General features: G+C 28.0%; 1 protein-coding gene across 2 annotated transcripts; it reads right to left on the minus strand.

Annotated features, from left to right (window-relative positions):
* Positions 1-1,381: 1,381 nt before the first annotated feature.
* Positions 1,382-8,034, minus strand: LOC110660099 (WD repeat-containing protein WDS homolog). 2 transcript variants are annotated; one of them, XM_058149835.1, is made up of 5 exons: positions 7,786-8,034; positions 6,607-7,441; positions 5,000-5,101; positions 3,406-4,041; positions 1,382-1,925 (listed from the first exon to the last, which is right to left on the minus strand). In XM_058149835.1, the coding sequence occupies exons 2-5, from the start codon at positions 7,252-7,254 to the stop codon at positions 1,740-1,742; spliced, it is 1,572 nt and encodes a 523-aa protein (XP_058005818.1). In that variant the 5' UTR covers positions 7,255-7,441; positions 7,786-8,034; the 3' UTR covers positions 1,382-1,739. The 2 variants fall into 2 exon arrangements, with proteins under 2 accessions (XP_058005818.1, XP_058005819.1); XM_058149836.1 differs by having other exon boundaries at positions 6,607-7,586.
* Between the last annotated feature and the right edge of the window lie 5,933 nt (positions 8,035-13,967).

Here is a 13,967-nt window from a genome sequence, read left to right on the forward strand (position 1 = left end):
CTATTTTTTTAGAACGATAATAATATTATTGTTAAAAGAATAATATTAACTATTTAAATATTTAAAATCTATAATTATATGATTCTTTGTAATTGGAAAAAATATCATGTATTCTTATAAATAATGAAAAGGGGAAATCAACAAAAAAAAATATTTTTTGATATTTTTACAATTTTACCCTTTTTTTTAATAATTTAATCTCAACTTTTGATACTCGATTTAATTCTACTCTATCACAAAATCAATTGTTAAACTTAACAATAACACCAAATTATCATATCAAGTAAAAATTATAATATCTGATTAATTACTAATCCTATATTTAAGTTACCCTATCTTTAGAGATAGGGTTAGCAGTTAATTAAATATTATAATATTTATTAAACATAATAATGTGATATTATTATTAAGTTTAATAATTAATTTTAATGATAGGATAAAATTAAATCGATTGCCTAATATTGAGATGAAATTGTTAAAAAATAATGAAGTAAAATTACAAAAATGAGCAAAGGTTGAAACTTTTTGAGCGATTTGCCCTAATGAAAATAATTGAATTCTTTTTTTTTTTCTAGTAAAAAACAATGGTAATTGAATAAACGGCAAACAAAATTAGAATTTATTTGAATTTGACACTGAAATTTTCTCAAGTTTGAATTAATGAATCGGAATGAGGAGGTTTACCCTATTGGTTAGAGTATGTTTGGATTAAAGGTCTGAAATAGCTTATTGAGATTTATAAATTTAACAAGTGTTAAACACTCGTTAATGTTTCAAGATAATAATATCACATTACTATTCTTTTCAATCTATATATATATTATGTGTAGAACATATATAAATATTAAAGTGTTATTTATATTTTTTTTATATAAATAATACAATTTAATAAATTAATAATTATATATTTTATTTCAATTATAAAATAATAAAATAAATTATATGGCATATATTTTTTAGTCGACAAAGTTACACTAGACATAAATTAATTACCACTAATATAATTAGAAAGTATTAAAAAATAAATTAAAATTAAATTTAATAAATTTTAATTATAAAAATACTAAAATAATAAAATAATTTTTTTTAATATCATCTAAAATAATATTTTTATTCAAAAATAATAATTTTTAACCCTTTAACATCATTGCCACCCCTATTATTCTGATGCACCAAACATGTAATCATTCAGTGCTCAAAGGAGTAAGAAGAGCAGGTTGATCCAGAATGAAAATCAGAACATACAGGGTGCTGAGAAATTCTAAGGTGCCGGGTTGTAGCTTGTAATTTTGGAAGGGTAATAGAATCAGAGCAACAACGCTTTTTAACAGGGCTGCTCATTTAACCCACAGCCTGTTCGCCCTTAAATCAGGAACCATGATGGCATGAACTAAAGTGTAAAGGATTTATACCAGAAGTTCCCAACAAAAACCAGTCTCTCAACGCTAGAACAAAAGTACATTTGATAGTGATAGCATACAAATGCAACAATATCAAATCCCAGCTGTTCTAGAATATTTATTAGACTTGCGACCTACCTTCTCAACACCTCTTAGTGGAAACTAAAACCTGCCAGACACCTAGAAGCAATGGAGATTTACAGGGGATAATGTGCGCCAAATTTGAGAAGGGACAACAGGATGCCACCAATTTACAAAACTTACAAAAGAATAACAAATTGATGAGAATATAAGCTATACATGCAAGGCTCAAAGGCTGATTTTTTTTTTTTTTTCCCTTCAAATGAGCTTCTCATGCTGTATATTCTTGGATTGGCTTGGCCCCCATATACGGATTGTATGATCATCACTTGCTGATGCCAGCATTTGATGCCTTCTAGGATTCCAGCTCACACAGTTCACTGTCATTAAATGGCCAGATAAAACCTCTATTGGCTTAGGGTTTCGCCAATTCCAGATATAGACCTGCTAAGACATTTGAACTATTGTAAGTTTTAATTTGCTCCACCAAATAATGATGAATAGATTGAAAATGAATAAATGTGCTGTCACTGCCAAAGAGTAGGGGCGAGCACTATTTGGTTTGAACCAAATAAACTGAACCGAACCATCATAATTTAGTTCAGCTTTTATGGTGATTTGGTTAGGTTCGGTTTGGTTCGATTTTAGAGTCAAAAAATTCAGCTAAACCGAACCAAACCAAATTCTCCAAAACACACCATTTTGCAATTTTTATTCCCTCATATACTCTCTCACTCTCAGTTTTCAGTCTCAAGTCTCACATTCACCCTTCACTGTGCCATTCTCTCTTTCACTCTCACCTACCACTCGCGGCATACCCATCTTGTTCTCCTTTTGTTCAAGCCTTCCCCAGCCAGCCAACACTCTCAAGTCTCGTCGTCGTCATTGGTCCTTGCCGTCTCCACATCGCCAGCTCTGTTGATTGAGGTTTGAAGGCACTCAATTTATTCCCCAAAGACCCACTGACTCTTCTCATTATCATGCATCTAGGTCTCCCTTTGAAAACTTAACCCAAAAAACTCAATGCTCCTAACACCTGGGTCTTGCATGATGTCGTTCAGCACTCGCCGTGATGCTGCTTTAGTCTAGAGGTGACTCAATCGACCTCCTCTTGTTTTTCATCTCAGATTCTCAGTATTTGATTTCATTCTCTTCCTAATTCCAGTTTGTATTTTTTGTTTCTTAATTTGTTTTTCAATTTGATTTATCATTAAATGGATTTAAGATTTGAGATTGTTGATTCCTTGTTGAGATTTCAATGGATTGATCTTGGGTTTCCCTTTAATTAGGGATTAATTTATGTTTAATTCATCCTGATTTGCCTTTAAATATATTGCCATCTTAAAGTTTATCTCATCATTTATCTCACATTGACCTCGAATAATTTCCACATTTGACTCAAAGAAAGCAGAAGAATTTAATCTCTGTTTGCCCATTGAACCTTTATCAGTTGAATGACATAGGCCACATTTTTTAGCAGACCTCCTATCAGGTTTGGCTCTTCTTTTCTCCATATTTTTATTCCAAAAGAATCTAACTTTTCACACCCAGTTTTATTTGGTGATGTAAAGTTGCAAACTGGTTTGGGGACGGTGGGGAAGATGGGAAGAACGATGTGTTTGATAATTTTGGTTTTCATCAAATCAAACCGAACTGAACCAAACTAAATTAGAGCGGTTCGGTTCCGTTCGATTTCCTTAGTAGTTCGGTTCGGTTTGGTCTGTAAAATTAAGAATTTTGATTAATCAGTTTTGTCGGTTCAGCTCAGTTCAGTTCGGTTTTAACCAAATACTCACCCCTATCAAAGAGGCACATCCAGCAATCTACTTAACAGATGGATGGTATTCACATGCTATGAGACAAGTGACAAATATACATAGTTTCAGGCTAATCAGTGGACAGTGGACTGGAACAGGAAGCATACCTGTGAACTCTCACTGCCACTGGCAATAAATGAGTTATTCAAACCACCAAAGCATGAACGTATGACATACTTGCGTTGTTTGTGGCCCATATATGTTAATGCCTTCTTCCATTTTCCAGCAACATCCCACATATGGATCTCTTCGCTGTTAAGATTGACAATAAAGAACTTGCCGTCAGTGGAAACTGACAGGGAGGTGATTGGGTGCTCCTCAGAGATGACTCGTTCAGCACTGGTTACCAAATTGAATATCCGAATGTCCTTATCAGAAAATACACTGATAAGATGTTCTCCATCTGGCGTCACAGCAAGATCCAAAACCTTAGGCATCCTTGTGCCCCTCCAAGCTTTTATCTCGTTCCCATCACAGTCCCACATGCAGATGCCCTTTTCGGGGTCGGAACTGCCACAGACAAATCGCTTTGAGTCGGGAAACCAAGCACATGAGCTGACAATGAAGCCATGATCCCCAAATGTATGCTTGCATGTACCTGTTTCCACATCCCACAGCTTGAGAACTTCCACATTTCCACATGTTAGTAACTTTCCATCGTCAGGGCTCCAAGCCACAAAGGACACTGGGTTTTGGTGGCTTCGCAAGGTGTGCTTAAAAGTTAACCTCCCATCTTCCGGTACCTAGTAAAAGAAGCCAAACTAAAGAATTAGAACAGTTTACCAAATCATTCTCAAGTTGGTTCAAGCATCATTTAAATCTAATACCAGCTAAAACTCCAAAATAAAATTTAAAAGTACAAACCCACAAATGTACTCATTAACTCAGATAACACAAACATGCGAATCACTGAATCTGTAGCATTAATTAAATTTAGCATATGAAGATAAACCAAGAGAAAAATTAGTGATTGAATCCATGAATACATGACTACAGCCAAAGACCATTTGCACTAATAATGCTAATACAACCATTAATCAACTTCACATCTTTAAGGTTCGTTAAAGTGAACCTGCAAAACTTTATTGTCCCTTAACTATTTCCCTTCTCCTCCCCCCCAACAACCCCGCGACCCCCCCCCCCTCCCTCCCTCCTCCTTAATCTAATACCAGCTAAAACTCCAAAATAAAATTTAAAAGTACAAACCCACAAATGAACTCATTAACTCAGATAACACAAACATGAGAATCACTGAATCTGTAGCATTAATTAAATTTAGCATATGAAGATAAACCAAGAGAAAAATTAGTGATTGAATCCATGAATACATGACTACAGCCAAAGACCATTTGCACTAATAATGCTAATACAACCATTAATCAACTTTACATCTGTAAGGTTCATTAAATTGAACCTGCAAAACTTTATTGTCCCTTAACTATTTCCTTTTTTCCCCCCTTCATCTCACCAATTCTAAATGAGAATTTGCTGGCAAAATCACCAATTAGAACCTTGCTTCACACTTCAAAAGAACTTTGTCAATTGTTCTGAAACTGCTGAACACAGCTCCATTTAAATTTCCAACAACAATTGTTTTCAGTATTTCAATTTTGCTTCAGCAATAAAACTTCGTAAAAGAAAGAAATCCACTTCTAATACTTCGAAAAAAACAGTTCAATATGATAAGGATCAAAAAAATACCTTCCATATGATGGCCGTACAATCACTCGATGAAGAGGCTAAGTACTCTCCATTATTAGAGAACTGTACAAACCACACTTCATTCTCATGGTCAGTCAAAATCTGCAAAAAAAAAAAGATAAGGACACCATATAACTCCTGATCAAATAAAATAGCAAAACAACAGGTAGAAATTCCAGAAAAATAAGTGAATCATGTTATCAGAACATAGTAAAAGGTCAATATGGAAAATCTGAACATCGAAGGCTATTTGAGAGAGGGGATCTATTCACATGAAAAACTTAACGCCACACTTGCCTACTCTCTGATAAATTCTAAAATTAATCATTTATACAGTTTACTCAGTTACTCCTCACCAATTAAAAAAAGCTAAAAGGATATTCTTGACGAACTTTTGTGTCCATGTAAAAGCTTAGGCATGTAACAAAAAATTGCATATGTATACAGGGAGAATGCAATAAAGCTGCAGACTTTGCAAGCACAAGTTCTTGCTCAGTTACTCTGCACAGTTTTCACTTTTTTATGTTCTACTGCTTTTTTTCCCAATTAAAGTTTAGCCACAACGGTGAACCTTGGTGTAATAGTAAGGTTGCTTTATTATGACCCAGAGTTCACAGGTTCAACCCACAGCAACAGCTTCCTTGCAAAGCAAGAGGAAGAGTTGCATACATTTAACCCTCCCAAAGCCTACAAAGAGGGAAGTCCCATGCATAGAATCCCTTCAGAAGATTAGCCAAAATGATGAGCTACAAAGCATGGTACCTCCTAAATTCCACAATCGTCCTGCCATGGCCAAGGCTGAACCAACAATCTCCTTCTCAGAGACAGCAAAGGCACCTTTAACCTAGAAACTAAGAAATGGTAAAAGAGAAAGTTGACACACTCTCCACAAAAACTTCAAGCTAATAGCACATCCTAATTGACTTCATCTATTAATTGATATTCAAGGTTTTCCTTCTGCAATTATATTGCCAGTGTAGAACAACTGTATTCAATATAAAAGATAAGGCACCAAGTATTAGATCTTCAAGAAGATTTGCATCCTCACTTCCACACTAAAAATATAGGAACAAACAAATCAACTTCACCTTTAGAGTTTCACATTTAGTTCATGCAATGCAATTTAGCATTAATTTTTGGCCATGAAAAGGATCAACATTGTCAGTCAATAAGTTAAATAGACTTTATGCTATCAAAAAACATTTCAATGCTCAACTACGGATGTGTTTGGTATAAAGTTAAAAAATCTAGAGTTAAATGTTACCATTATAAGTTTTAATCTTTAAAGTGAGTAATTATTAACCTCAGCCCTCCAATGTTAACATTTATCCCCTTAATAAGGCATAATATTAATCAATTGAAAAGTTAACTTAGTATCTTTAAGTATGCAAACAACATTAATGAGGGGTTAAAAATTATAAGAGTAACAATTACCCTTGTTAACCGCATACTAAACACCTCCTAATAAAAAAAAGGCAACCTTAGAGCAGCCAAATAGCTTGCATTTAACAACACCAAATAACTCAAACAAACCATAGTCCATATTCAAATTGATAGGGCTGATTCAGTTTTCCTACAAAAAGTATAAATGGCAGCAAGACGCACACCTGAATGGTCTCTATGGGTATCTGTTCTCTTGTGCAGCAATGGTCCTCATAGAGTGAAACTGCCTCCTGTGAATTGTGATACATACATGAATCAATTTGAGCTGTAACAGCAGTTTCAACAAGATGCTCCAACCTTCTCTCAGGCAACACACTTGGAGGAGGAAGCAATTTTTCCAAATCTGCCAACAACCTTTTCCGCAGCTCAAAGATGGAATTTTCATCCAAGTTACTCAAGTCCTTCTCCTTCAAGTTAAGGAGACTATAAGCAAGATTGCGAATATTCTCCCTGCCTAGTAGTAATGCAGGAACCTGCTTCCGCAAAACAGTCAGTGCCAGAGAGTCATTCCCACAACTCATACACTCTAACATAAATTGCTTAAAAACAAGAAACAAAGCCGAAGCTCGTGTCTCATCCACCAACTCCTTTATTCCATTAAGGGTATCAAGGCAGATATTCCAATTTCCTTCAGGTATTTGTGACTCCAGCAACTTAAAATCCACAGATTTGTACGAAATCCCAGATTCTGATTCCAAAAAAGAAGCAGACTTTCTATAACCTAACGAATGAAGGCTCTGAATTATAACCCTTACAAATTCATGCCGTTTTATCAGGCCTTTTGGGCCAATCATTGTAGCTGAATTCTCCATTACCACAGTATTTCCAAACGTTCACCAGAGCTTTGATGAGCTTTCTACCATTCTATGATCATAAATTCCCATTTCCCTGACTCTCTATGAGTTTTCAGCTTCAGTAGTGAATAAAAATGAACAACCAATCTTCTGTCAATAATTGGAATCACAACTTTCCAGGAGAGGCCTCAACACAAGAAATATTCTATTCAGCAAAAAACCCAACAAACGAAATTGTCACTAATCATTGCCAGAACAAAATTATACAAGAAAGAAACAACTCCCCAGCACCAAAATTTAGAACCAAAGATTCTTTACAAGGAGAACCACAAGCCCTTCACACAGGAAACCTTCGAAATGAGGATTCCAAGAAATTAATACATAAATAAACATAAAAAGTTGTAGCACAAATATCCCATAAAAAAAGAAAAAAAAAAAAGAAGACTAACATATAACAAAAGAAACGACTAACAGAGTATAAAGGGTTCAAAGAAAAGCAAGAAACAATGGGAAAATAAGAGAAACGGAAACATAGACAAGAGAGCTAACCAGAAACATAAAATTGAAGGCACCAAGCGAGATTTGTTGCAGATGTGATGAGGTTAGGCTCTTTGAATGAAAGCAATAATCCGTACGGAGTAGAGAGCGCCCCTGCACCGATTGATTCGAAACGCTAATTACAGGAAATGGCTAGAAAGTTGAAAAACCAGTATACTAATACCACCAAGAGAGCAGATCGATAAAAACAATACTAACGCTGTCGTTTTGCTTCTTTTTGGGAATTTAAACCATGCCGTTCTTACGCTACTTTATCCTTCCTTATCCCACTAATTTATATATATCCTCCGTCACACGATGACAGAATTTAATATATCATAAATTTTATTTATTATTTCCTTAATATACCCTTTATTTATATTATTTAAATAAAAATTAAATAACTCATATTATTAAATTAATATTCTCTCTTATTACAATTTATTTATTCTTTTTAAAAATATAGAGATATTATTTATATTTTTTTTTATTACATTTACCTATTTTTTATCACGTTTGGCTACTTTAATTAAGAATCATAATTGAGAAATTAAATAAATTCATATTTAATATGAATTAAAATGTTTCCAGTGATATAAAATATCTTACTTATCATTTATATTTTTAGAGGCAAAATTTTCCTCCATCTTCTATTTTTCCCTCTTTCATTAATTATTCTCTAACTATAATATTTTTTTAGCAAATAATAATAAAATATATTTTCATTTTTAAGACAAAAAGGCAAAAAAATATATATTTTTTCTTTATATATATTTTCTCTACACATGTTGAAGAAAACACACATATATATATATATTTATTTGAATTTTAATAATATATACATAATATTTCAATTTTAATCATATATATTTGAGTCAATTATAAAAATTATTATTTTACTGATATAATTGAATATATATTTGAGTCAATCGAATCAATACAAATATTTAATATGTTATATTGATCATATATTTTAATTAATTGAGTCAATTAAATCAATTGATTATGTTCACATGTATTTGAGTCAATTATGAAAATTATAACTTAGTTGATTCAATTTAATATATATATTTGAATCAAGTTTGATATGTCACATTGCTCATATATTTTTGTTACTAGAGTTTTTAATTGAGTTAGTTGAATCAAATTAATTATGTCAATATCACACTAATCATATATATTTAAGTCAATTGTGAAAATTATAATTTAATTTATTTAATTGAATATATATTTGAGCTAAGTAAATCAGCTTTAGTATGTGGTATGTCGCATTGATTATATATTTTAGTCAATTGAGTTTTTAATTAAATCAATTGATTTTATACAATATTACATTGATCATATATATTTGAGTCAATTATAAAAAATTATCATTGAATTGATTAAATTGAATATATATTTAAATCAATTTAATTAATTTGAGTATATAATATGTCACATTAATCATATATTTTAACCATTTAAGTCTTTAATTGATTTAATTAAATAAATAGATTATGTGTAATGTCGTATTGGTCATACATATTTGAGTTAATTGTGACAATTATCATTTAATTGAATTAATTGAATCATTTCGAGTATGTGGCATGTCACATGGATTATATATTTTAGTCAACTGAGTATTTAATTGAGAAAATTGAATCAATTAATTTTATACAATATCACATTTATCATATATATATATATATATATATATATATTGAGTCAAATGTAACCATTATCATTCAAGTGATTCAATTGAATATATATTTTAGTTAATGAAATCAATTAAGCACATAACATGTCATATTGATCATATATTTTAATCAATTAAGATTTTAATTAAGTTAATTGAAATAATTAATTATTTATAATGTTGTATTGATCAAATATATTTGGGTTAATTATGATATTTATTATTTAAATTATTCAATTGAATATATATATTAGCTAATTAAATCAATTGAGTATGTGAAATATCATATTGATTATATATTTTAGTGAATTGTGCCTTAATCGAGTCAATTGAGTAAAAATATATAATTTAATAATATGAGTTGATTTTTTTAATTGACTCAATTGAATTTATTTATATTTTTTTTAATTGAATCAATTGAATTCATTTAAAATTATAATATTAATTAATAATTTTTTAACATACATACATCAATCAATCGAGCCAATTTAATCGATTTAAATTCAAATTGATCATTTGTTCAAATATAATAAAGTAATATATAATATTATTTTTTAACATTAACTGACAAATTTAAATCAATTTATTTTTATTATAAATTTTTTTAATTTTCATGAATATGTGTTTTTTTTAATGTATAAACTTCATTAAAAAAAAGAAAAAATTGTGAGGAGGAGAGAGAGAAATAGGAGAGAGAGAAAATGAGATTTATAATTTGTATTGAAACTTATAACCCCAATAAATAATACAATTTAAAACTCAAATGTTAAACTTTTACATTTTTCAATGAAAAATATTCTAAAGGATATTATAGTAAAGTAATTTAACTTTTATACATAAAATGACCTTATTATCTCTATTAATTCACATTTAATGTGAATTAAATTGATCTCTTAACTATTTTCCTTTAATTAAATAGAAAACATCTCAATCCTGTCAAATCTATTAAATGCGCTTCAAATCCGAATGCAAATGTTAGTACTTTCTCTTCTCATTTCTTATTTAGAGATACACAAGTATAATATCAATAAAAATTATCTAAATTCAATTGATATTCTCAGTACCTAAATTTATTTTAAATTTAATTAAAATTTATTAATTATTCGAATATGATTATGATTACTAAAAAATATTTAAATTCGTTTAATTTTATATATCTTAAATAATGATCTACATAAAATATTTTTTAATAATAAATTATATTTTAAAATTTTAATACTTACATAAGATATTTAAATTTTATTTATTTAAAATATAGTGTGTATAAAAATTTATAACTACTATTTTAAAAATATATATTATATATTTAATTAATTATTTATATTTACGAGTTTGAATAAATGATACCCAATACATAAAACGCTATCCGACATATATATTATCCCTTAAACCTAAACTTGTCTTTAATCTAATTTTATAATATTAAAACCTATTTTATTAAAATTAAATCAGGTTAGATACCCATAAATACCTTAATTGTTGCCATTCCTAAATCCCATTGTCTATCTCTTATCATTCACTAGTTTCATAACCCAACTGGCTCTAACATTTCCCATTTCTTTAATTGGTAATCGAACTTCAATTTCTCACTAGATAAAATACATCATTTTTAGTTATTTGATTCGATATCTTATCTTATTATGCATGTTAGGAATGGTAATAAGTTGGATTTCAACAAAAATCATAATATCCGAACTTTCACACTATCCGAATTCATCTTAAATTCAATTTAAATTAGCAATGACCGTGAATTTTCATCGTAAAAAGGTGAATTTCTGCTGAATTTGTAAGATTCAATGAATCTTTTTCCATTGTATCATGCTGTGCCTTTTTATCTTGAATATGGAATACCAATCTATCAAATTGAGCTGTGAACGTTGGATAAAGATTATCCTACTAAGGACATTTCATAAAAATTTATCACAATTTCTTGCTAATGTTGAAGCTAGCACACCTAGCTTAGGGATGGTAAATGATTGAGTTTTCGCAGGTACTTAACCCAATTAAATCATATATAATCGGATTTGAGATAGATTTGAGTTTGAAAAATAGTATTCATGACGGATTTGAATTTTATGTGTTGGATATCTGTTACATGAACTCGTTTATATAAATATTGAATTAAATATAAAATTATTGTGCACTGCGGAAGCGTGTAAACTATAAATAAACAAAGTAAACACACAAAACATCAATATTTATGTGGTTCACATTCTCAACGTAAGGCTACATTCACGGACATACCATATTCCACTATCAATAAATAAATAAATCATTATTACAAGCTAAAATCTATATTACCCATCAACCCAATTATAACCCATACAATATCAAATTACTGATAGTAAATATATTAATTAGTCCATTTCAATATCCTCTAGACATAAATAAATATGTTTACTATTACAACACTACACTACAAAGGGTGCCTTCAACTATATGGGCAAGAGCCCTCTCACCAATAAACAAGAATTCTTTTATCTTGAATTTTATATCCTTATTCTACCTTAGGCTAAACTTTTTTCCACTGCAATGAGCAAGTATCCTAATCAATGGACAGAAGCCAAATAACATCTTTTATCATTATCTTATTTATAGTGTTAATTCTCTTAAGCCTTATCTAATTAGGAGTCCTACTTAATTTATGAATAACACTAAAATAAGAGTTTTACTAATTATAGAAAATAATCCTCTATCTATTTATTCCACTCAAATTAAGAAAAAGATATCTCTTCAAATCTCATTATGATTTTAAGTCATAATTCTAATAAAAATATTTTTTTTATAATAATATTTATAAATTTTATAATTTTATTTTAAATAAAATATAATTTAAATATTTTATGAAATTATTAAAATTTAAAAATATAAATTATTAAAAAAAATAATTTTTTATTTTAATTGTTAATTAAAATATATAAAATTAAATTGATTCAAATATTTTTTAAATATTAATAATTAATTTTAAAATAAATTTTAAAATAAACTTAATTTTAAAAATATTAATTAAATTTAAATTCGATAAAATAATTTTCAAAAATATTATTATAACTGCTGTCAACCCTAACTGACCTTCCCCTTCGTGGAAAATTCCTTGAAACACAACTTTTGTTTACACTAGTTGATAGTTATGTCACCACTGCTTCCCTTTTACTCTTTCCAATAAAATGAAATTGCGTGAAATCATATGATTTATTTTTTTTTATTTTTCCTATTAAAAATAATAAAAAAATAAAAGGACATCAATTACATTTTTTTAGTTAAATATTTTGTAATATGTGCTGCTATACATACTCGTTATTTAATTTATTTTATATGTAATTTTTTCTAAATTTTTTATATCATATAAAATTATTTCTTAATTAATAAATAAAAATGAATTAAATATGATAATTCCCAAAATTATAGTATTTTAACATGATAAATTTTGGAATAAAAAAAATAATTTTTAGCTAAAAATTATAAGTTAATCTAATAATAATGAGAATAATTACTATATTTCTATTATTAAAAAAATACTGTAAATTAGTAGAGGGTGATCATTATCTCTTATATATATAGCATATTAAATATAATAAAACTCTAATCTTTTTATTTTTACATATATAAAAAATTAATATAATTTATTAGACAATCAATATTAATTTACTTTTAATTTTTTTACTTTAATCTTTAACATAAAAAATACATAAAAAATTTAATTAAAAGTTGAATAAACTATTTTCAACCTATTAATTTAAGTTTTTTTAAAATTTATTTTTAATTTTAAAACATTTACATTTTAATTAAAATAATTCTCTAAATAAATTTAATTATTCATTATCATAACATCAAATCACTATAAATACTTTTGTCCATTCCATTGTTCTCCTTCCCACTCTTTATCTGAATATATTGTTTAAAAAATTAAGTTTAATATTTTTTAATTTTAAATAAGATCTATATTATGTATAAGAGTTGCAAGAATTTGGCGTTAGAAGTAGATGGCCTTAAAAATAAAATTAAAACATTTTTTAAATTCAATTGAATATTCATTAATTTTAAAAAAATAAAATAAAAGTTACCAAAAAATTAAATTTCTGATTTTTTTGTTATTTTTTTATAAAAAAAAATTAAAAAGGAAAAGTGAATTTCTGATTTTCTTTTTTTTTTATTTATAAAAATCGATTTAAATCTTTTGAAAACATGAAAGTAATGATCTTTAAGAAAAAATAAAATTATTTTAGTTATTTTTCTTTTAAAAAATTTTATTTTAAACTATAATAAAAAACTTAATTAAGTGAAATTTACATATAAAGTATGATAAAAAAATTAAATTTATATAAATTTTAAAATTAATTAAACAAAAATTAATTTTCTGTCAAGTTTAACAGTATTTGTATTATTTTCCAACTCTTTCCTTTTTTTGTTAATTTATTTTAGACTTAAATTATATTTAAATAGAAATTTATAAATATTTAATTATTTATAAAAAATAGTTATTTTATTTTTAAAAAATAAATATTTAAATTAATTAATT

Source organism: Hevea brasiliensis, chromosome 7, assembly GCF_030052815.1.
Source record: "Hevea brasiliensis isolate MT/VB/25A 57/8 chromosome 7, ASM3005281v1, whole genome shotgun sequence".
Classification (NCBI taxonomy): domain Eukaryota; kingdom Viridiplantae; phylum Streptophyta; class Magnoliopsida; order Malpighiales; family Euphorbiaceae; genus Hevea; species Hevea brasiliensis.